Raw genomic sequence first — 23213 nt, forward strand, 5'->3', positions numbered from 1 at the left:
ACTAATTAATGATATTATAAGTAACAACTATGATGGGTATATTAAAATATTAAATTACTAAAAAATATCGGTTTTTTAAAATTATTGGGTTAGGTTTTTTTTTTAAATACGGGATTAAGTTAATTTTATAGAAAAATTATGGAATTAGGCCAATTTTATAGAAAAATTATTGGAACTATTTTTTAGGTTATTTGCAGAAAAATGCTTTCACTGGAAATATTAATATTTTTTTTATTTTTTGGTTCCACCTATTAATATAAAAATAAAACTTACAAAACATGTCTTTATATAGACTCCAAGTGTCATTTGCCTTGTTTTTTTAAATAATGTGAGATGTGAGATATGGATATATATAGACTCATAATCCATTTACAATTTGTTCCTAGATAATGTGGGATTACTTACTCTTTCAACTAACAACATAAGATTAAATGTTACACTTAATTTTTAAAAATTAAAGACCAAACTTTGTATAACATTAAACTCTAACAAAATAAAATATTATATACTCCTATACAAATATTATTGTTATAAAAAAAGTCCAATAAAAAAAAAAGACAAACTTACAAATATAAAAATTCATTATATTATAAAAATTATTTTATATATATTTTATTTATCTATATATTAAATATTTTTTTATATCTTAGTTATATATCTTTTATATTATATTATATGTTACATTATATTCATTCTATTAGTATATTCTATATTAATATAATATTACTAATGTTATTGACTTCATTTTTATTTTCTAGTTTAGTATATTTTACATCTAAATTATATAAAAAAAAATTTATATAGATGGACCGATTTAATAGATTTAATATAGATTAAATTTATTTCTATTTAATTTAGAGTTCTAAATAGAGATAATTATATTCAAAATCTTAATACTATATATAAAATATTATGTGTTACTTTATGTGTAATGTATCGCTCCAAAAATTTGAAATTTTTTAATTAAATTTTAGCAATAATTAAGTCTTTGTATCTTTGATTAAAGACTTTGTTTATATGTTTGAGATTAGGGGTTCGAGTAATTTTTTTTGAAATTTCTCTATTTATATTGATTTAACTCTTACTTTTAAACTCTCAACTTAAAATTACTTCTACGTTAATCTATGTTAAGAATGAGGCTGTTAGTTCAATAGTTAAGTTTTTGTATACGCTTTGGTTTTATGTTTGAGTCTCTATACAAGCAATAAGGAAATATTTTTGTTTTTAATTTGTTACAATAATTAGTTTTTATTTTGAAAGTTAATCGATTATTTTTTTTTTTACATATCTTTCCTCATTCTTCCTCTCTTCTTTCTTTTTCTTATTTTTCTCTCTTCTTCTTTTCTTGCGTTCCTTGTGTGTTGCCATATCTTGCTACTGTTACGACAGGAAAACTCCATCTTCTGATGTCTTTGCTTGTAAGATTAATTGTGTAAATTGATGGGAATGTTTGTCGGTATTTGTTGTTCATTTTGTCAAAATAAGTTTGCTTGACTGCTTGAATTTTTTGGTTTAAGTTTCAATTGGTTTCTTTTAGGCAAGGATCGTGACGACATCGTCCCTCCATGGAGTTAATTTCGCATATTACTGTTCGTACGAGGGTGAGTGTTTAGTTTTTGAGTTGGGTTTGCGTCAAAGTTTTCGACATGTTCGGTTAATGGTTTACTTAGCCTTGTAATTCGAAGAAGTTGTGTAATTGGACAATTGATGGTTGCTTTTAGAACTCGAGGTCTTCTCTACTACTTCTACGCCAAAATTGTATCGAGTGTGTAACGAAAACTCGAGATTTTGTAAGTTTTGAGTGCCAAAAAACGTGGCTTCCGAAACCACACGACTGTGTGTAAGACTATGTGGCAGGCCGTGTAACTCACTGTTTTCAATTTGGATGCATAAGGGCTAGGGACACGAGCGTATGTCCAAGCCGTGTAACTCACTGTTTAGGATTTAGGGTCACACGGGCCAAGGACACGAGCATGTTCCTGGCCATGTGAGATGTTGCGAGTCACACGGACGTGTGGTTAGCAGTGTGTCAAACCGTGTAACTCACTGTTTTGAGCCATACGGTTGTGTGGACCATACGGGCCAGACACCCAGGCCGTGTGAATCCACACGGGTGTGTGGGCCAAAGTACTAATTTTTTCCTAGGATCATAAGCGTCGTTCGAATCAAAAGTAGGCCCTCCATAAGGTTTGTATGCTTTGAATTAGGCAGTATAAATTCATATCCAATATTATGAGGTTGAATAATCGATTACCTATACGTGTAATTAATGCGATAACTATTAAATGATAATGATTTGTATTATTTGACTATGACTTATATGTGAATAATTGTATGTACATCATTGATATCTGTAAATTGTATCTGTATTGAGTGGGAATGATATAAAGAATGAAGTGTTGGCAAACTATAATCTGCCAAATTAAGTGGCTAAGCCACAATCTGTATCTGATTTTGGCGATTTATCCCATACTGTTTTAATAGACAGCCTGTAATTATTCTGAAATGTGTCATACCGACACTAATTGTTATGTAAGGTTGGATGGGTACTTGATACCCTATACAGTGTGTTGGGATAGTCGGAGATGGTGTGTAGCAAATGGGGGTAGGAAATTGCATTTGATTCTGTTCTGTATGTACGTCTGATCTATTCCGTATTTTTATTTGAACTATGTGAATATACTGAGTAACATCTGTTTCTGATTCTGTAGCTGCAATGTGGGAAATTGCTGCTACATTTATACTGTTGATTTGTTTTTATACATGTTACACACATTGAGTTATAAACTCATTCCACTTGTTAATTGAATTTCAAGTAACCCTCATACTTAAAAGACTTGGCGTGTTAACTCGGACATTATGTGTTGGTTTAACTGGCCAATTGCTTTCTATATGGTAAATTTTAAATTACTTAAATGTTACTTTTCTCTTAAACGCTTTGATGTAACATCCAGACTTGGTCTTAACGTCTAGATTTAACATGGGATGTTACATGTAAGTTTGTCTTTCGTTCTTTATTGGGCTTTTTTTATAACGATAATGTTTGTATAAGAGTTTTAAATTTTTTAAAATTAAGCGTAGCTTTTAATCTCATATTGTTAATTAAAAGAGTAAGTAATCTCACATTGTGTAGAAACAAGGTATAAGTGGATTATAATTTTTTTATAAAATTAACCTAGTTTCATAATTTTTCAAAAAAAATGGCCTAATCCCATAATTTTTTTTAAAAAGATGACATTTTTTTTAGTAATTTAGTTGGTTTTTACAATGCCAAATTTTCTTCTCTATTTGAAAAATATATGATAATAAATATGTTTTTTTTTTGTTGTAAGTTTTTTTGGTGATTAATGATAACTTTCAAGTCTTTACAATAGCAAAGACCATTACAATTATTTCTAGAATTGTTTTCAACAATATTGAATGCAATAGTAATTAAAAATAAATAATTTTAAAGATATAAAAAGTATTGCAATAGATTAAAGAAATAAAAATTAAGAAAAATAAATATGAATTTATGTTAATGAATTAAAGCTTCACAATAAAATTATGTTATTGTAAGTTTAATTAATATATTTATTGTGAGAAAACACTTGTAACTTAAACTTAATGAATTGCTTTAAATCTATCTTTGGAAAAAGCAATATGTTTGGTCAAATAGCAGGAAGAATGGTAAGTAATTAAAAACAAATTAGATAATTAAATCGATTGAATTGGTAATGGAAAATAAAGTAAATTGTTATAAATCAATAAAAAATTGATAATAAAAATAAAAGCATAACGATTCAACTATTTATTAAAATTTCGTCTCTTTTATAAATTTTTATTTTTATTTAACAATTGTTGAATCATATTGAATAAACCAAAATACAACAGCGATTCGGCCACTTTTAAAACATTGATATTGAATTACAAAACCTTCTTTCATCAATTCTTATAAACAGTATTAGGCATGCTCATTTAAGATATTTTGATAATTTGATATCCTTGAAATTAAATTTTGTAAAATAAGAGACGGTATTGCTAAAATCAAATCGATGCGAATAAAGGGATTGAATTGTTCACTGAGCAAAAATTTTAAATCTGATAAAAACTCTAAAATTAAGGTGAAAATTGACAATTAAACCGATTAAACGAATTTATAATTTTATTAATTATTTATAAATTTTAAATTATTTATTTGATTATTATTAAACTAATAATCAAATTAATTAGACTGGAAACTGATGGTAACCACTCGTCATTATAATTGTTTCATTAGGACCTATATTCTTGTCTAGTACCTATCACAAGATTCAATATTTTAGTGGTAATTATCTCTCCTGTATTTGGTGAATCCCACTTGTAAGTTGTGCCTATGTTAGTAACACATTATCATTAAAGAAAAAAGTTGGTTTTGCATAATGTGTGTGAATGGATAGGAGTGCTTTAATTGGATTAGAGATAGAATTAGCCTAATGACAACTTGAAATAGCTAGTTGCCATAGCATTTAAACTTGCCAATTTATGTAAAAATTTCTACTTATCCAGGACAAGTTGAAATTCCTAGGTATTCACTTTAAATTTAATAATATTTAACATCATACAATTATATAAAATAAATATAAAATAAATACAAAATAAAAAGAAATTTAGGTTGCTTTTGTTTCATTGAAAACATTTTCATTAAAATGATTTTTAAAAAATGGATTGGTTCTTTAAAAAAACTTGATATTTTTTGTATTTGACAAATTTTCCTGAAATCATTGTTTAAAAGTTGTTTTTAATGAAACAAAATATATTTGTTACTTGAAAATTGAAATTTATTTTATAATAATCAATATCATATATACAATGTGATTTGAATCAAACCGAATTGACCGGTCAGATCGGGAACTAACTAGACTAGGAATCGATATGAACCAGCTAAAAAACTAGTTGAATCAACAATTGAACCGGTGGTCGAATCGGTTGAATAAGAGTTTTTACTTTTTTATAATTTTTTAATTAGGTCGATGAATCGATGGCTTGATTGGTTCAACCATTGGTCCGGTTTAAAAAAAACATTGCATATTAAAACTTAATAATAAACAATACTTAATTAGAACTTAATTTATATTACATATATGAGTGTATATTGGCACATTAGAGTTAGAAATGATAAATGAAGCTAAACATGATTTAAACAAATATTCATATTCAAGGGCATAGCCAGGGGGGTTGGCAGGGTTCCTGACCCCCCTAAAATAGAAAATTATTCATTTAGGCTCTTTTAAAATTTATAAAAATTTAAACTAGTAAATGTAAAATTATATTTTAGAGCCCTAAAAATGATAAAAGTTTGATATAATCTTTTAAAAATTATAAAGATATAGATATTAAAGTGGTGAAATTTTATTTTTACTATCGTAAAAATATACAATTTAATTTCAGCCACCCTAAAAAAATTTTCTGGCTTTGTCACTATTCATATTTATATAATTAAAATATTTATTTATATACTAAACATTTATTATTAAATATTTATAATTGTCATATAAATTTATTGTTAAAATAAAATTGTAATATTAATAATAAATTATATTAATAGAATATTTTTTTTGAAAGGTTATATTATTGAATATAAATAATTAAATATATATGTTTAATAATATTGAGCATTGTAATGTTTGATATTAATATTATAAAATTTTAAATATTTTTAAAATTTATGATAAAAATTATTATTATAATATTAGGCTTGACTTAAATTAATTTTTATATAAAAATAAAATTACTCATAAAGAGATTCTTTTCTAGAAAATGACTTACACTTTTCAAATGGATAAGTCAATTTACAAGAAAAGGAGTTTATTTTCCGTTGGCCATGTTATTTTTCATTAAAAAACACAAGAAAATATAGAAAACATTTATAAGTTATTTTCCGTTAAATAAACGCACCGTTCAAACAACAATAGAAATACAACACGTATGTAATTAAGGGCTTTATTCTTCAAACAGCAAAATTTTATTTAATTATTTTTAATGCAATAATAAAATTATATTTTGGTCACCGAATAATAATATTTGAGTTTAATCTCTATAAAAATTTTAAAATAATAAGTAAATATAATGATAAATTGTACTTTGATCTTTTTAAAAATGTATAAATCAATTTTAGCCTCTAAATTAAAATTTTGTTTATGTCACTACTAGAGGTGTGCATGGGCTGGGCCCACAAAAAAATTTTATGCCCATTTTCTAGGCTCGGGCCCGGCCCGAAATATGGGCCTAAAAATTTGTCCAAGCCCGGCCCGACCCATATTAAATTTTTTTAACTTATTTCATTAAATAAAAAATTTTAAAATATATTAAATAATCAAATACATTTAAAACAAATATTAAAACAAAAAATAAATAAAAATATATTAAAACAATTTTTAAAACAATACACAAATTGAAAATATAATAAAAATTAATTATATTAAAATTAAAAATAAAATATAAATATGATTAAAAATAAAAAAACAACATATATTTAGTATATAATTCGGGCCAGGCTGAGCCGGGCTCGGGCCAAAAAAATTTACCCGAACCCGGCCCATTTTCTAAACGGGCCTCATTTTTTTGCCCAAACCCATATTTCGGGCCTATATTTTTACCCGAACCCTCCCATTTTTCGGTCGGGCCGGGTAGCCCGACCCATGCACACCTCTAGTCACTACCTCTAGTATAGAGATGTTTCTAGCTCGAGTCGAGTTGGGCATAAGTATAATAGTAACGTACTTTATGCTTACCTCAACCTAGTCCGACTCGAAATATGGGCCTAAAAATTTCTCCAAGTCTATCTGTCCATATTTGTAAATGGTTAACCCAAGCCCATTTCTAGCCCGGCCAAATGATTTTTTAAACTTTTAATATATATATTTAATCTAATTTAATATTTAATAATTTTACATAAATTATTATTATTTATATATAGTCATATTGTTTTTTTAATGTTTACATTATAATAGTATTATATAACATTATATATTTAATTTTCATGTGTTATAATTTATATAATATATAAAAATAACACAATATAAAACATTACAAACCTAAAAAATGGGTTGGGTCGGGCTCGAGCCTTGAACATTCAAGGCCTGAACCTTGCCCATATTTGAAATGGACCTAATTTTTTGCTTAAGCTTATTTTTGGATTTAATAATTTTGTCTAAACCCTTCCGGATTTCAAGCGAGCCTCTGGACCTGAGCAAGTAGCTCGACTCATGATTCATGAATAAGTCTACTCTAGAATGGTTATGCTTATCATTTTTTGGTAAGGTTTAGATAGATTAAGGGTAGGGTTGAGAAAAAATTTGAAAAATTGAAAATTGATCTGAACCATGATGTTTAATGATTTTTTATTTACAAATTAAAAGATCATGATTAACTCAATCGAGTTGAATTCTATTTTTTAATTTAAAATTAATTTGACTTTTAATTATGTAAAAGTAATTATATTATATTTAAAATAATGAAAAATCACTTCAAAATACTATATAAAAATTATAATAGAAGGACTAAATCCAAAAAAAGGTATAGAACAGGGACCTTCTTCAGAATTTGACCTAGTTTTCATAAACAAAAAGAAGAAATGGAATTGCGACCCACATATAATCCATGGGTAGCCCGTAAACCCGTCCGTCTTGCCATTTGGGCATTTAGTAAACCCGCCTGAAACCATCGAGTTTTCTCGCTCGGCAAAATCACATTGAAGTTGGACATTTTGCTTCAAATTCACATTCCATCTGCTCTAATCAAGTTAAAGAGGGTTGACAGAGATGGCATCTGGTTGGGGAATCAACGGCACCAAGGGCAGGTGCTACGATTTCTGGGTTGACTTCAGCGAGTGTATGTCCCGTTGCAGAGAGCCCAAGGATTGTGCTCTCCTTCGCGAAGACTATCTCGAGTGTCTCCACCATTCCAAGGAGGTAAGATTTCTGCATTTCAACTGCCCCCCAATATCCTAACTCTTTTTGTCCAATTAGTTTTCTTAACAATATTTCAACTGTAATTTATGAGATAATTTCCTTGAATTTGATGCTTTCTTAATTATTGCCAATCATCCTTAAGGCTTCAAAGTGGGCTGGGATCGGCCTCAATTAGTTTATTGAGAATCGTTTTTAATTGAATAATGTTACATTGTTTTGTTTCAATCATAATTCTGAATCCAAGATACTGTTGGTTGTAGCATGTTTAGATTATGGCTTTCCCTTATTTGAGAAAAGGGTGAGTTGGATCCATGTAGATGAGCCTAGTGTTAATTATGAATCATTAATAGTTTGAGCGCCTGCCTTGTTAATGTCTTAGTTCTTCAGTTCAAACTGATTTATGATTCAGTTATAGATAACTTCTATAGGTGCGAGTGCCCGATACAGGTATCTGTCCTAGAGAAATATGTTCAATTTTCTAAAATTTGGAGGGTCATATCCCCATATTCGTGTCCAGATACGTTTCATGATACAATTTGGACACAAGTATCAAACACGAGTACTTCAAGAAAAGTGAAGGAGTTGGAGCAAGCTTTGAATAGTTTGGGAAATCATTTACCCTTCGTGTGTTACTTTAAACTTTCCATGGTAATGGGTATACCGACTCATTTTTCCTCTTCCAATGTAGTGTTGATGAATGAGGCTAGTTTCAAGACATCTCTACACTGGCACGCTTTTCGTTTCTGATTTCATCAGATTCATAAATTAGTTTTTGCAATCAAGGTTGGATAATGTGGTTTTCTTTTATCACAATTCCCTTTCTTTCTGCACCTTATTCATTATAAAAGGGCAATATGCCATATTTGTTTCAATGTAATTCAGTTTTCAAGAAGAGAAAGTGTAGCGTCAACTTAAAATGAGGGAAAAAAGGGAAGATATGATGTTATCTATTGGGTTTTTGCTTATGTATAGATATGTGTTATTCTGCCACCCGTGCTAGGACATGTAGCAAGTTTAGAGGACACCTGAATAGTAAACCTGCCACCAACAAGCCGGTAGGTCACCTGTGAAATCATCCTCCCGAGAAGACTACCAACCAGACAAAGGATGACCTGGTCTTCATTGGGAACATGAAGTTGTTGGTTCACCACACATCACGCATCAACAATATGCTTTTCTTGTAATTCAACTTGTAGGAACCCATAAGATATCCACGCCATGGTATCTTTAGGGGCCTTCAAGAAGGATTCTTGAATTCCATCTTTACGTTCCCTTCTTGAGTTGCTACTGCATTTATTTTGTTGCAAATTGATAAACAATGTTTCTTGGACTCATATGTTAGTGTCAGATATAGGTGTATGTGTTAAATACGGGCATGCTTAATTTTTTCTAAGTTCTTCCTTGTATTGATGTTTGATATCTTGGTCCTGATGTCTGGATACTTCAAGGAAAAAAGAAGAATTGGAACAATACATGCTTTTCCGCCCATGTTGCTATTAGTATCCTGCTAACTTAGTATGTGGTTCAAAAGCCATTAGAGCTACAAACCTGATATCTCAATCAATATGGCTGACTTTGAGGCAGCATTCTGGAATTTGTAAAGCCTTGTGTTCATACAGTTTTTCGTGTAGTTTATGAGTATATCAGAATCATTGCATTTTCATTTGTGGTTTAGCTTAAAAGTCAGTTTTCTATAACTTGTATGACGAGTGAAAAATGATGTCTAGTTATAATAGGTGTGATGTATCATAAAAAAAAGGTTCAATACATTCTCAAAGAAGTGTTGTTTTAGTAGTTTTGTAGTGGCAGCCAGTTTGCATAGACAATCATGTTGCCTTTTATCATTCTCTTCTCCTAAAACTTTGTTAGATGCGAGCATCAGTTACATGGCACATCGTATATTGGATTTAAATCAATTTTGTTTTTTGTTCCACAATCTTTGGTGCATCGAAATCAATTTGTGATCAGTCTTGAAACTATTGCAGTTTCAACGAAGAAACCGAATTTATAAGGAGGAGCAACGTAAACTAAGAGCCGCAGCACGAAAGGACAAGGAAGGTGAAGCCGGTGTTCATCATCATAGATAGTGAGAATTTGTTGATCCTTTTAAATTCCCAAGAATAATAGAATGTCATGGAAGTTGTTTCATCTTTTATTGGGATTAATCTTCCAAACTTTTTTCCATCTTACTTTGGGTTTCTCTTTCCTTGAAATGAAATCTTGTTGTGTTGAGCCTATGCCAAGAGGCATTAATTAATCTTTTGCTAGCATCAATGATTTGGGAATTTGTTGTGCCCATTGAACTCTCTTTTAATGTTGCAGATGTTTTGGATGTTAAAAGAAAATACAATAGTGTCCTCGTTCGCTTTACTATCAACACAATATGCTTTTTTTAAAGGGGATACTCATTAAAAAGCAATGGAAGTTGTGTAAGAAACATGAAGAATACAAACATACACGCAAGGACAAAATTTAATGATGCCAAATCAAACTTTTCTTGTGACGTCTTTCAATCTCTCAATCTTTGATATTGACTTGACTTTGCTCTATAAAAACTTCAGCATATTTATACACACCATATAATGTTATAGTTTCTTTTTCTCGTAATTATACCAAATGATAGCAAAGCACGTCACTTGCAATTACCAAACTGATTTCATTTCTTTTATGTTTTTGTGTTTTGTATAAAAAAAACCCTTAAAAAGTGTTTTCTCCAATTTAGAAATAAATCTAAATTTAGTTGTGAATTGAATTTTAATCGGATTAGTATTAATATTGTTATTTATGTAAGAGGAGCTGTTAAAGGATATGTATTTTCCAATTAAAGAGTAGGGTTGAGAAGAAAATATTAATAGTTTTAGTCATTTATATAAAAAAAATTGATTTTCATATTATATAATAAATAAAAATTAGTTTAATTAAAATAATTGTCAATTTTAACTTATGAATCAAAAACCAATCAACCTAACCACTTATACGAGTGGAATCAATTTCTTTTTCTTTTCACAACACTAATAAATTGGGCTCATAAGATTCTTCAAAAAAATTTAGGAGAAATTTTACTAGTAGTCACTCTAAGTATATTTATTTTTTTAGTTACTTAATTAGAAAATTATAAACTAGTTACTCAATTATTAGTATATTTTTGTTTTGGTCACCCCATTATGAAAAGATACAAAATATTTGATTGAAAATTTAATTTTGTCTTGTTTAGTCACTGACGGACTAACAGTGACATTTTTAAAATTGATATAATAGTAACTTTAACCCTCTACAGTTATAAATTATGTCCATTTAACTTATTCTAAAAGAAATTAACTCTCAACATATACAAATTGTGTAATTTAATCTCTTCTTTTTTCTTTTTCAGTTTTGTTTCTCTTTTTTACATTTAGGGTTAATTTTAAAAGAATGAGAAAAGATGAAAATTATTATCTTAGACTTTTTAGTGTTTCCATTTTTTTGTATATTTTAAATTAAATTTAGTTGATCAATTTGTTTTTTTTTAGCTTTTTAAGTGAAAGGATCACAAATAAAAGTAAAATTACAAAAAAATCAAATTATATAATGTGTAAATGTTGAGGGTTATATTTTTTAGAATCAAGACTTAGTTGACATAATGTATAAATGTTAAGGCTTAAAATTATTATTATGCTAATTTTAAAAGTCGCCACCATTAGTCCACTAGTGACCTAAAAATATAAAATTGAATAGTTGAGTGACCAAAAAAGAAATTTACTAATAATTAGATAACTATTTTGTAATATTTAATAGTTGGGTAACTAATAATAAATTTATCCAAAAACTTAAAATCAAAATTCAAATTTAAAACCAAAAGTGGCAAATGGGCAAACCAGACACCTTTTGTTGATGAAGATGATACTGGTAACGATTTTGAACCGTCTGATGTAACAAAATCGAACGACACCGATACAATGAACAAACCTCTTTTTTTTCTCTCTAAAAATTAATCAATAATTATGTTTCTTAAAAGAAAAAGAAAGTACTAGAAGAAGGAACCTTTCTTTACTCACAAATATAAGCGAAAAAACCAAAGGGCCAAAACCTTGTCTTGTTCCATTGCAGTTTCTCTTACACATTATCATTATTATTGCCCGTTTTCTGTTTTTCTAGGGTTTTTCAATCTATACCTCTTCTCACTAATCATGAGGTAACCTTATAATCTTAATTCTTTTTACATGTTTTGATGTTTTGTTTTCCATTGGTTTTATGATTTTGACTTTGTTTCTGTCCTTGTTATTATCTGTTTCATCATGTTCTTAAATCTCTTTTTTCAGTATCTTTGTCTAATAATGATATTGTTTTCTTTGTTTTTACTCTTCATAGGGAAAAATATGGAATGTTTGAACATTGTCGATTTTATTTCATTAATTAGGTTCTGTTATTTAACTATTGGTAAATGAAGACTTTATTGGGGTTTTGATTAGGTTGCCTATCTGGGATATTTTCACATTGTCAATTTGCTCTTTTTCTTTTAATTGTTCTTTATTAACTATGATTAAAACTTGAATTTTTTTTTGTGTAGTCGTAATCCAGAGGTAAAGTGGGCTGAAAGAGCTGACAAGGTTTACATTACGGTGCTATTACCGGATTCGAAGAATGCGAAGGTCAATCTTGAACCCGAGGGAGTGTTTACACTTTCGGCTAATGCCGGAGCTGACAACAACCTTTATGAATTGAAGTTGGATCTTTATGATAAGGTCAATGTGGAGGTAAGATTCCAACAACTAGTTATTTCCGAAAGTCGTATGTAACTTTGTGTCTCGTATTTTAGGGTTTTCGAGTTTTCAATGATGATGATGATGATTAGTGAATTGTGTTGCTAGTATTGTCCTGCTGATTCGTTGTTTATAAATGATGATGATGATAATGATGAGTGTATGGTACTAATGAGTGATGACGGTGATGATCAGTACCAGCAGTATAATGCTGCTGATTTGTTGTTTTAAAATGAATTTTGAACATTTGCAAGTCGGTTCTTTTTGAAGCCTGCTAGATTTTGTAAACTCGAGTTTCATGTGTATCAATATACTAATGCTATTTGATTATACGATCCAGCAATAACTTTTATTTTCCGAACACAACATGTCTAAATCTAGATTTTTCCTGGATCTCTTCATAGTGTATCTTGTTTGCATACGGTGTTTGCTACTGCAGAATGCCCTTGATGTATGCATGTCTGATGATAAACATTTTGCCGTCCGAACATTTGTCCGTTGTTAGTGTGATATTGATTTCCGAGCAAAGTACATTCCGAAAATTTTCTTATTGTATATCTATTGTTCTTTTTTTTGGACAAAAGGAAAGCAAAATTAGTATAGGAGTCCGGAACATAGTTTGTGTGTTGGAGAAAGCCGAGAAAGTGTGGTGGAAAAAACTATTGCGCGGTGAAGGCAAGGCCCCCCATTATATTAAAGTGGATTGGGACAAATGGGTCGATGAAGACGAAGAGAATGGTTAGTGTTTTTATTATTGATGCTTCTCCGATTCTTTTTTTTTTCTGAAAATACCCGTTTTCAATACTTCTGTCTGATGCCTATTCATATATGGTATGGGGATATGATCATTTACTAATTGCTATTACTTTTAAATAGGTCCTGGTGATATTGACTTGGGAGGAATGGACTTCTCGGTACACATATATCTAATTCTTCATCTGTATTTTTCAAATTTTATAATAACTTACAAGTATATCCTTTCTAACCGAATATCATCGTGTCTTGCAGAGCTTTGGCAATATGGGAGGCATGGATGGCAGTGGCATGGACGATTTTGAGGACAGCAGTGACGATGAAGGTAAGAACCCTGCAAGACATTAGCATTATGTTGCCATTGAATCGGTTTTGACGTTGGCTAAACACTCCATCATTTGTAGAGCAAGAAGTGACGAAGCCATCTGAGCAAGACATGAACAAGGCAGATGGAAATGCTAAGCAGGCGGAGCAAGGTGCGGGGACTATGGAAAAGAAGGAAACCGATGTAAGCACATGATGTGATTGTTAGCTGCCCGATATAACAACAAATTCTAGTAAAAACCTATAATTATCAAAAGTGTGCTGTTTGTATGAACTGATTGAGGGCATAATTCAAGGTTCTATGGTGACAATTTAGAAATGAGATATTCATTTCGTGTTGGGATTATTTTAGTACGATGATTATAACCTAAGCAGACTTGGTAATTCCAATATCGGTTTCGTGTTTGTGAATTTTGTTGTGTCATAATCGTATTTTAAGTCTATTTTATATCAAAGGTGTAAGCTTTTTTTTGTGGCTCTAATAATCAAAGATAAATATTAACTTAATGGTCAGGGTATTTATCGCTTTAGGTGTGATTTGGGTTTAAGTTGTGCTAATCTTGTTACTATTAGAATTTTGTTCTTTTTTTATAATTTACAAAAAAAAATTAATAAAGTATAGTTCAAACAAATGATGAGCAAAATCTTAGTCCGTCACGCTTTATTGTCATCCCCATTCACTTATCATCATCATAAGCTTATTTGGTGTTTATATTACTTTCATTAACCTTCAATCAAAGTAATATATATTATATATATCCCAGCTCTTGAAACCCAAAGAAAAAAAAATCTAATTTGCTTAAATGTTAAATACTTAACTCATTATCCACCATTTTCCTTTCCTTATTTTCGAGATATTTGAAATAATTTTGTCTTATTTCCATTTATTTATTAGATTTTTTTCGATAAAATTATATATTTATCGATGGCATCATAATTTAATCAACCAGCAAATGATGCAATGATATATAATTTACGTTGCTTAATTTTTTATCGACACTATATGTCAAGCTTAAGTTCGAACAAGCTTTTTTCTACCTCTTATCAAATAAGAATCAGAACACATATATATATATATAAACCATATCAACACTAAAAAACCAACAGATTAAAACTATAATTCTAGTAAAAACAAACAAAAGCATTTAACCATGGATTTAGGTATTGCTATAAAAGGTAGGTTTTCCGTCTCCACTTTCTGGTTCTTCTCTTTTTCCTGATTTTTTAAAGCTAAATGCTATCAAACGAAAGCATGTGCATAAATAAAGTCCGTTTTACCTTCTTTGTAATTAGTAGCAGTGACACTAGTCTATTTTTTGGAAAAGCAGCAACAACATCAGTAGTTATAGGCTTTTAGTGTTATTTTAGTTGTTTCTTTTAATTTTGTTCCAGGGAAGGTTCGGCCATCTGAGGACTAGTATTGTGCATCATAAGCTAGACTACACTATTATTAGCAATTGATACCGATAATGCATCTCCAGTAGTTTTTTTGTAGTGCTAGTCTAGTGCCATCCTCGTTGTATTTATCTTTTTTGCCACTTCAGCCTCCACTGAATTCCTATCCTACTAGACTTTTATGATGATCACAACATGCAATTACACGACATGGTAGTTTGTACTTATTCACATTTCTAGTTTGTTAACCCATGAACTTTTATATTGTATGATATTTCTCTTATTAAAAAAAATGGATTTTGGTTGTCAACTAACAGGGTAGAACAGGTCTACTTTATCATATTTCAGTGAAAGTGTCTGACACTCTTTCTGATATATATATGAAATTGATACAAAAATATAACCACATAAAGGTGTACATTCATACATGGCCAAACTCTGCTATATCTTACAAATTGGAGCTCTTTTTTCCTATTTCGGGTAAATTCAATAGCAAGGAGGTAAACAACAGAAGAAAGGCACAAAGACCCTCATTAACTTGAACCAATAAATTCAACAACAATTTGTCTTTGCAAGCTATTAACTCAATAACCAAAAAAACACAGTTAAATGATAAAAACCACAATACACGGATCCTTATATGACTTCTGCAATGTACCTAACATTTGGCACTTAAAAGGCAACCACTTTTTGATAGAATTAACCCTCCAACTTCAGTCATTTAGATGCAACCTGCTTCTTAAAATAGCCCATGTTACCCCCCCCCCAAAACAAAGTAGAGTGTTGCATCAACCCCGACCCCGGCCACTACCTGCCAAAACGAAAACAAACAGCAATCAATCCATCAGTCTTAATTTATCAAATGTTAAGCCAGTCATAATGGATTATTCAATCATCTGCAGAGCTACAAAACCAGGTTTTAGGGCTTTCAATAGTTTACCTCTGCCTCCAGTGTTTTTTCCACCTGAACCACCCCTCCCTCGGCCTCCACTTGTAGTCCTAGCACTGTCATCTAGCCCACGCCCAGCTCCTTTTGGTTGCCTTCCACCAGGACCATCTTCTCGAGCCCTGCCTCTCCCACGGCCTACACCAGGAGGCTTCCTATCTGAAAAGGTAGAAAAATAATCAAAAAGCCAGGTTAAAAAAAGTACCCCTGTCAGATGCATACCAATATCCAGCACTCCCACGAGTTCAAATAACATACGAATATAATACGGTTGCTATGCAAAATACACTGTACCCCAAAAAATTGAATACCAAGATAATTATCCATCCCATCCAGTAGTTAGCAAGAGAATTATAAATCATACCTGCACGACTCTTTGTTTCTTCCTGAACTTTATCAATTACCTGAAATTCAAATGGGAAAGTTACTAAAATCAATGGAATGGCTAAAGGATAATAAAATGGTTAGAGGAGGGCACAACAAAACTACAACAAAACCAAGCAGCAATTTACATGAAACCTTTAAAACCCAAAGCTGATCCAAGTAACAAGAACTAAATTTTGCATTTTACAGATACAAGTTTGTCAACTAGTTGTATAGTAAATCAAATTACCGACTTAGCTTCAGATAAATGAATACTACTTTTTAACACCACAGAAGACAAAGAAAGCTTATTCAACAGTGAAATAGCTAAAATTCCACTCTATCCTTTCATGGAAGCAACTAAAAATCAAGCATTTACAAAACTCTAAAATAAACGAAGTTAAAAACACATGATAAATAATCTCTACGATGCAAAGTTAGTAATAAAACAACAGCATATACATGGAGTAAAAGATACCTCATCAGGAACTCGAAGATACTTGATTGTATTTCCACGGATATAGCATTCAGGCATTCTCCAAAACCTGTCTCCATCCTACATTATATTTTCTCAATCAAACCCTGACCATAATTTATAAAAAAAAGTTTTAAAAAACAACACCCTACTTTTATTATAGGAAGAAATAAATAAAGCAAGAAACATAGAATGAATTCATTTTTGCACCTTTGAAGTACAGATAACTTCACGAAGATGGATGTTCATCCAAGTGTCGCAATTGACCAAATGTCCATTATATGTCTCCCCATTTTTCAGTTCCACCAACTATTAGCAAACAGAAATAAGAAACACAGACGCAAAAACACACAATTGTTTTAAAAATCAATTACTGAAGAAAAATTTTTGTACCATATGTAGAGGCATACGAGGAAACGTAAATGTTCTTACCATAGGATGACCCTGTGCCGTTTTTAGTAGAGAAAGAGGAAGCTGCCCAAGATTTGCATGATAGGTAAGACAGGTGAGTCGAGCAAAGCCAACAAAGTATTCAAAAACACCTTAAGAAATCAAAATTAACCCAAAAATCATTTGATAGCGTATCAAAAGTTGCTCTTTTTTTTTTTTGTCTCAATTTGATTTCCCTAGTTTCCTGGTGTTTATAAGCAACCAAACAGATAGCCAATGTAATTCAAAAGACTAATATACTATCTTTTTCCTTTTCTTTGAATAAAAACATTAGGAAACCAAATTTAAACCAAAAACCCTTTGAATGCGTAAGAAAGTTGTTTTTTCGAAATTCTCAGGCTTTCTAAGGAACCAAACAGACAAAGAAGGTAATTTAAAAGACTAACATACTATCCTTTTCTTTCTCTTTGAATGAAAACACCATAAGAAAGCAAAATTAACCGAAAAACCCTTCGATAGCATATGAAAAGTTTAATTTTTTTTTCCGATTTCCTAATTTTCCAGGGGTTTCTAAGCAACCAAACAGACAAACAAGGTAAGTTAAAAGAGATTAACATACCATCTTTTTCCTTCTCTTTGAATGAAGAATAAACCTAGCGAGGAACAAAAAAACCTGCAAGACAAAAAAAAAAGGAAAAACAGGCAAAGGAATCAAGAACAATGTCAAAGAGGGTATGATACAGAAAACAAAGTATTTATAAAACCTTGGAATTGAAATCTTATTAACTGTACAGCAATTACGCTTTAAGTCTAAACCCTAGCACGATCGGAGAATAATATAACGGGGTTTTTATAAAAAAGTAAAAAAAAAAAGAAGAAGAAGAAGCTTTTTGTTGGTAGCAAAAAATGAGGGAAGAGAGAGAGATAATCAATTGGCTTAAAAACCCTAAATGAAAAATGAAAAAGATATCGAAAATACCAACAAGAGAAGAAACAGGATCTCACTTCGGGTTTTTCCTGTTCTTATTTTTGTCAGAATTCGATTTCTGTCTCAAGTGTGATTTACTATTATTAATTAATTAGTTACTTATTAATTTTTTATACGGGGAATGAGTTTTTTTTCTTTTAATATCGGAGTGTAAAATTTCATTCTATTAAAAAAATTGAAGAAAAAATTGAATTTCTTACTTAATCAAATTAAGTTATAAGAATTATTCGAGTTAACTTAAATAACTCGATTTAAATTTAAGTTGAGTTGAATTTTACTACTTAAATAACAGATTATTGTGGATATTTCTTATCCCTCTCAACTTTAAAATTGAACAAATAATTTTTTTTAATAAAAATTACAAAAAAATTAAAATAACTTTAAAAAATCAAAATATTTATAAAAATTTCTAAATTTATATATTTTTAACGAATTATAAAAATTCTAAAAATATATATAAAGAAATTTTAAATTTTAAAAATTTTCTAAAATAATAATTTTGAAAACTTGAATATGTTAATTAATTATTCAAGTTTATCATATTAAAATATTTTATTTTTTTATTATTTTGCTTTAAAAAGTTTTTAAATATATTTAGTTGTAAATTTATATGCTCTAACATAAAATTAGATATACTGTAACAATATTTTAATTTGACATGTTTAGTTTTTTAATTTAATTCGAATAATTTTACTCAATTTGATTCGATTCATTTCATTTAACTTGATTCAGAAAAATTTCAAATCAAGTTAGGATGATAAAATAGGACTCGTGAACTCGATTAACTCGAAAATTTTTCACTTGATTCGATCAAACACTTCCCCTATTTACTATACTTAAACAAAATATAATTTTAAAATTAAAATTGTACAATAGAAATTTTTGTATTATGAATCGTATTGTATTTTATGTTAATAAATAAATTAATTAATTTATATACTTATTCTTTTTGTCAAAAAATTCATTCATTTTAAATTAATCACGCTAATTTTTAATGGACAATTTTTTAATAAAAAAATAATTTACTTTTCTAAAAATTATAATTTATTTTTTTAAAAAAATAATTTTACTCTTGTTGTAATAAGGCTTTAATGATTTTTTATTTTTATTTTTACTTTGTGGTGGTGATGTAGATAAAAGATGTTACTGAGAGCGACGGGTGTTGGTGGGTAGATTATGAGGAAAGTGTTGGATTTTGGTGCTCCAATTATTGGGAATGAGAGGTGTACTCACAATAATTTCCTCCATAAGATTCTTCTCGCTTCAAACATGCTTAAATACAAGAACTAAGCAGCAGTTAAATCCCACTCATTCGCCATAATTTCCCTTAACTTTCTGCATGGTTGCCTTCTTAACGAAATCCATAATAATATTTTGGACTTTGTGGGGTTGGTAGGGTAAGTTTATTTGGGTTGGTGCATTTGGAAGAATAAAAATTTATTGTCTTCAAGAATTTAATAAGAAATGTCATTGAGATTATTAAAAATTCTATTACTTGGGCGAGATAATTTTAGTCTACATATAATGAGGTTTTGAATTAAAGATGTACAGTTAATTTGATCACAAGTTTAACATCGGCAGGGAGAGTGGTGCAGAATCATATAGGTGATTGGATTTCGGGTTTCAATCATTTTTTGGAGAATGCTTGTATTTGATGCCGAGTTATGGGTATTTTAGATGATCTGACTATTTTACAAAAGCGGGTTGTGGACAGAATCTTGATTCAAACTGATAGTTTTATGGTAGTCCAAGCAATTCAAGGGAAGAATTTAGAAAGCTCAAGTTCAGCTCTGATTAGACGTGTTGAGCAACTGTTACAGAATAAATAATCTTGGGTGGTATAACATGTCCTTAAGAGGTTACTTGTGTTACTTACAAGATTGCCAAAATAACCATTAAAGCCATTAATAATGATAAGGGTAGTAGTACTTTTGAAATTGTAAATCTAGATTAAATTATTTTAATCATAAAAATGAAATTTGAGATATGTTATATTACATATCTCTTCAAATTTATATGTGAGTTGTGTTGAAGGTTGATACCAACTCTATCCTTCTATTTACTACAATTAAATTTTGTCCGCTTTAGAGGATAGTTTTTTTTTCTGGTTGTATTTTATAAATTGACCATTATCCAACTTCAGTTTTTTCATTGTTTAACCATTTATATAAAGATTAGAATTGTAAGAATAGAGAGTTAAGAGAAGTTAAAATTTACATACACAACGATATCAAGCGAATGTGAATATATTAACCCTCGAACATCCATTATCTAAATCCTCTTACTTCTATAATTTGCAATTCAGATTAGCTATACTATAGTGGACATTCACATTCGAACCCTCCAGACATACAACCAAATATAAAGCAAAAAACTTGAAATTAAGAAAATTGAACATACCCATGCTAAGTACATTTCCTTAATATAGGGGCTTAAGCATCAAAAAATGATTTTACCACACCTTGGATGTAACAAATCTTCATACTTATTTTAAGAATGGGACCAAAGTGAAATAAGTTCAAAAATAGAGAAATTTGCATGCTGGGAAACTCATAGAAACCTAAAGTCAGGCTACAACTTTTTAATGGAAATGGTCCAAAGAAGATCAGTATCTGATTGCACTGTGACTTTCTCTCCTACGACTATATTTGACGAGCTTATTAAACCACCAAATCTCATCTCCGTGTTATCTGGAACAAGAAAAATAAGATAAAATCATAACGGTAATGTCAAAAAAGCTGGCTCCTGATGGAAGTATGAGGACAGCGTACAATTGAAGATCATTGTTACCATAATTTTGCAGCCAAGCTAAGTAGAAAGGAATAATCTGGTATGCTATCATCTAGATGTGAATACCACAAAATAGACTTAAGACAGCATACTAAGGTTTACATTTACTATAATAGAAAGGCAATTCAAAGGAATCACTAGTCACGCTAGCTCGGTAGTTCCGAATATTTCTATCGAGTTGCACGGTAGGGAAGAAGCTATTTTAAGTGACATTTAATATCTCCAAATATATATATCTCCTTGGTCCTTTGGATCATAATGAAATGACACAAAGAGGTAACAGATTCTAAACATGTATAAGATTTACCAATGTTTATTGGTGAATGTAAAGGATACATTATAAAGCACATAAAATAAAATTAGCTTCTTTCTCTACATTGACATAATAAGGCATGCAAAACTTATGACATGAGTAAAGCATGAAATTGTGTCCACTTCAGTTTAATAGCCTAGTAAATGGAAAGCAAACACTAACGTAAAGTAATCATATACTTACTCAGATTCCACCGGAGCCCAGTTGTTGTACTACTCCTCGATGGCACCCCAATTGGGATGAGTCCACAGTGTGGGCCCTCAACAGATGTTTGAATATGTATCTCATGATGATGAGTCCTAGGAAGAAGATAGATGAGACTGTCATCTGATAAAAGGACTATCCGCAAGGAGGAGAAACAATATAGAACGTTTAGGTTTCCCATCTCGTGGTCATATCGTCCACCAAGTGCTCCGGCAACAAGAATGCAAAGCTGCTATTAAATCCAGAAAAATAAAATATAAACTACCAATCAAAGCACACAAACTATAGATAAAAATGAAGGTAAAACTAGAGCAATTAAGTTTAACATACACTAGACTTATTCACATCTGGAGCAAAGTCCCGAATGTATGTTATACATTTATGTAGATCCGTGGTGTCTTGATCATGGGATTTATCGATAATCTCCGTTCCCTGCACCAAAGAAGCAAGCTAAAAATGTCGAGTGATCGAAATATATAAACTAGAGAGATGTAACGCATTAACCACAAGTTGAAACAAGAGACTGGTGAAGAATAAGTGAGAGCAAGCTCTAGAGTCGTAAAGGAAAACAAGATCAACATGATGAGCTAAATGGTTCTACAAAAGGAAATTTGAAAACTTACTAGGCTCCTATAAAAATCAAGTACTTCCTTTCGTATTGAATCCATATCACCTTTAATTACATCCGGTTTGTATCTGCAATGAAACAAAACACAATGTTTATAAATCATTTTAAAATAACAACTAACGCATTAGCATCAGTTAACATCAATTGAAGGTCCCATTCAGCATTGCAGTGAGCATAACTTTTAAGGTCAGCATTTTCTTAACTTTTATTATTATTATTAATTATTTTTTAATATTTTGCACTTTTTCACGTCAATTTCAATTCTTCAAACACATTTCTTTTCAGCATAAATTTTTCAACGCAAGCTTTTGTTAAGCATTGCCTGGATCAAATCATGACGAAACTAAAAAGAACAAACCGTTTAACTTATATAAGAGTCCAAATCAAAAGATGCAGACAGAGGCACGTAAATCAATTTCAAAAGAGCCATTATAAGACAAACGCAAAAGCGGTAAATAAAGACAAAAAAAAAACCTGCGTCGAACATCGGAAGCATCTTCCTCAGGGAACAACAGAGGCATTTCATCGAACACACGGTTGGCGCCACCATCAGCACAGAGACGAAGCTGAGCTGCACTAAACAAAAAAGTAAAGGAAAAAATTAAATCCTCAAACAGAAACAGAAAAAAAAGAGAAGAGGACGCAGGATAAGTACCGTGTTTCCAAAGCAAAGGGGCGAATCTGGGGAGGGTTTGGTTAAGAACAACAAGGGCGTACGTCAGAGAAGGGCCGTGGTGTAGGGGAATCGTAGGGAGCAGAAAAGTAGAAGAATGATGCATTAGGTCCATTGGCTAACGTGCACGGCGCCGCGAGAGAAGCGGTGACAGAAAAGAGAAGAGGACGGGTAGACGGTGTTTGAATTGTATCATAATTAGCGAGATCAATTGGAGATTTTGAAAAATAAATAAAAAAATGAAAAAAAAACAGAGACTCTCTCTCAAATAATTGACTTTTTCTTCGCTCTTTGCCTGTTA

The 23213-nt window shown here is 30.4% G+C and overlaps 4 protein-coding genes across 9 annotated transcripts; 2 read left to right on the forward strand and 2 right to left on the reverse strand.

The window, feature by feature from the left end:
* The first annotated feature begins 7611 nt into the window (after positions 1-7611).
* On the forward strand, positions 7612-10168 carry LOC107949650 (NADH dehydrogenase [ubiquinone] iron-sulfur protein 5-B). Its single transcript, XM_016884381.2, has 2 exons — positions 7612-7931; positions 9917-10168. The coding sequence occupies exons 1-2, from the start codon at positions 7782-7784 to the stop codon at positions 10016-10018; spliced, it is 252 nt and encodes an 83-aa protein (XP_016739870.1). The 5' UTR covers positions 7612-7781; the 3' UTR covers positions 10019-10168.
* Positions 10169-11791: 1623 nt separating this feature from the next.
* Positions 11792-14158, forward strand: LOC107949661 (uncharacterized protein OsI_027940). Its single transcript, XM_016884390.2, has 6 exons — positions 11792-12102; positions 12478-12664; positions 13255-13408; positions 13547-13584; positions 13679-13748; positions 13828-14158. The coding sequence occupies exons 1-6, from the start codon at positions 12098-12100 to the stop codon at positions 13941-13943; spliced, it is 570 nt and encodes a 189-aa protein (XP_016739879.1). The 5' UTR covers positions 11792-12097; the 3' UTR covers positions 13944-14158.
* A 1430-nt stretch (positions 14159-15588) lies between these two features.
* LOC107949669 (sm-like protein LSM4) lies at positions 15589-18421 on the reverse strand. 5 transcript variants are annotated; one of them, XM_016884407.2, is made up of 8 exons: positions 18296-18421; positions 17936-17989; positions 17359-17400; positions 17137-17235; positions 16930-17007; positions 16453-16492; positions 16083-16247; positions 15589-15953 (listed from the first exon to the last, which is right to left on the reverse strand). In XM_016884407.2, the coding sequence occupies exons 2-8, from the start codon at positions 17936-17938 to the stop codon at positions 15931-15933; spliced, it is 450 nt and encodes a 149-aa protein (XP_016739896.1). In that variant the 5' UTR covers positions 17939-17989; positions 18296-18421; the 3' UTR covers positions 15589-15930. The 5 variants fall into 5 exon arrangements, with proteins under 5 accessions (XP_016739896.1, XP_016739903.1, XP_016739889.1 ...); XM_016884414.2 differs by having other exon boundaries at positions 18322-18379; XM_016884400.2 differs by having other exon boundaries at positions 18081-18358.
* Positions 18422-20685: 2264 nt separating this feature from the next.
* LOC107949693 (thiamine pyrophosphokinase 1) lies at positions 20686-23208 on the reverse strand. Of its 2 annotated transcripts, none has more exons than XM_016884430.2 (6): positions 22895-23208; positions 22714-22810; positions 22235-22307; positions 21942-22043; positions 21591-21843; positions 20686-20994 (listed from the first exon to the last, which is right to left on the reverse strand). In XM_016884430.2, the coding sequence occupies exons 1-6, from the start codon at positions 23025-23027 to the stop codon at positions 20876-20878; spliced, it is 777 nt and encodes a 258-aa protein (XP_016739919.2). In that variant the 5' UTR covers positions 23028-23208; the 3' UTR covers positions 20686-20875. The 2 variants fall into 2 exon arrangements, with proteins under 2 accessions (XP_016739919.2, XP_016739925.2); XM_016884436.2 differs by having other exon boundaries at positions 21591-21840; positions 22895-23203.
* Between the last annotated feature and the right edge of the window lie 5 nt (positions 23209-23213).

This window comes from Gossypium hirsutum, chromosome A08 (genome assembly GCF_007990345.1).
Source record: "Gossypium hirsutum isolate 1008001.06 chromosome A08, Gossypium_hirsutum_v2.1, whole genome shotgun sequence".
Lineage (NCBI taxonomy): Eukaryota > Viridiplantae > Streptophyta > Magnoliopsida > Malvales > Malvaceae > Gossypium > Gossypium hirsutum.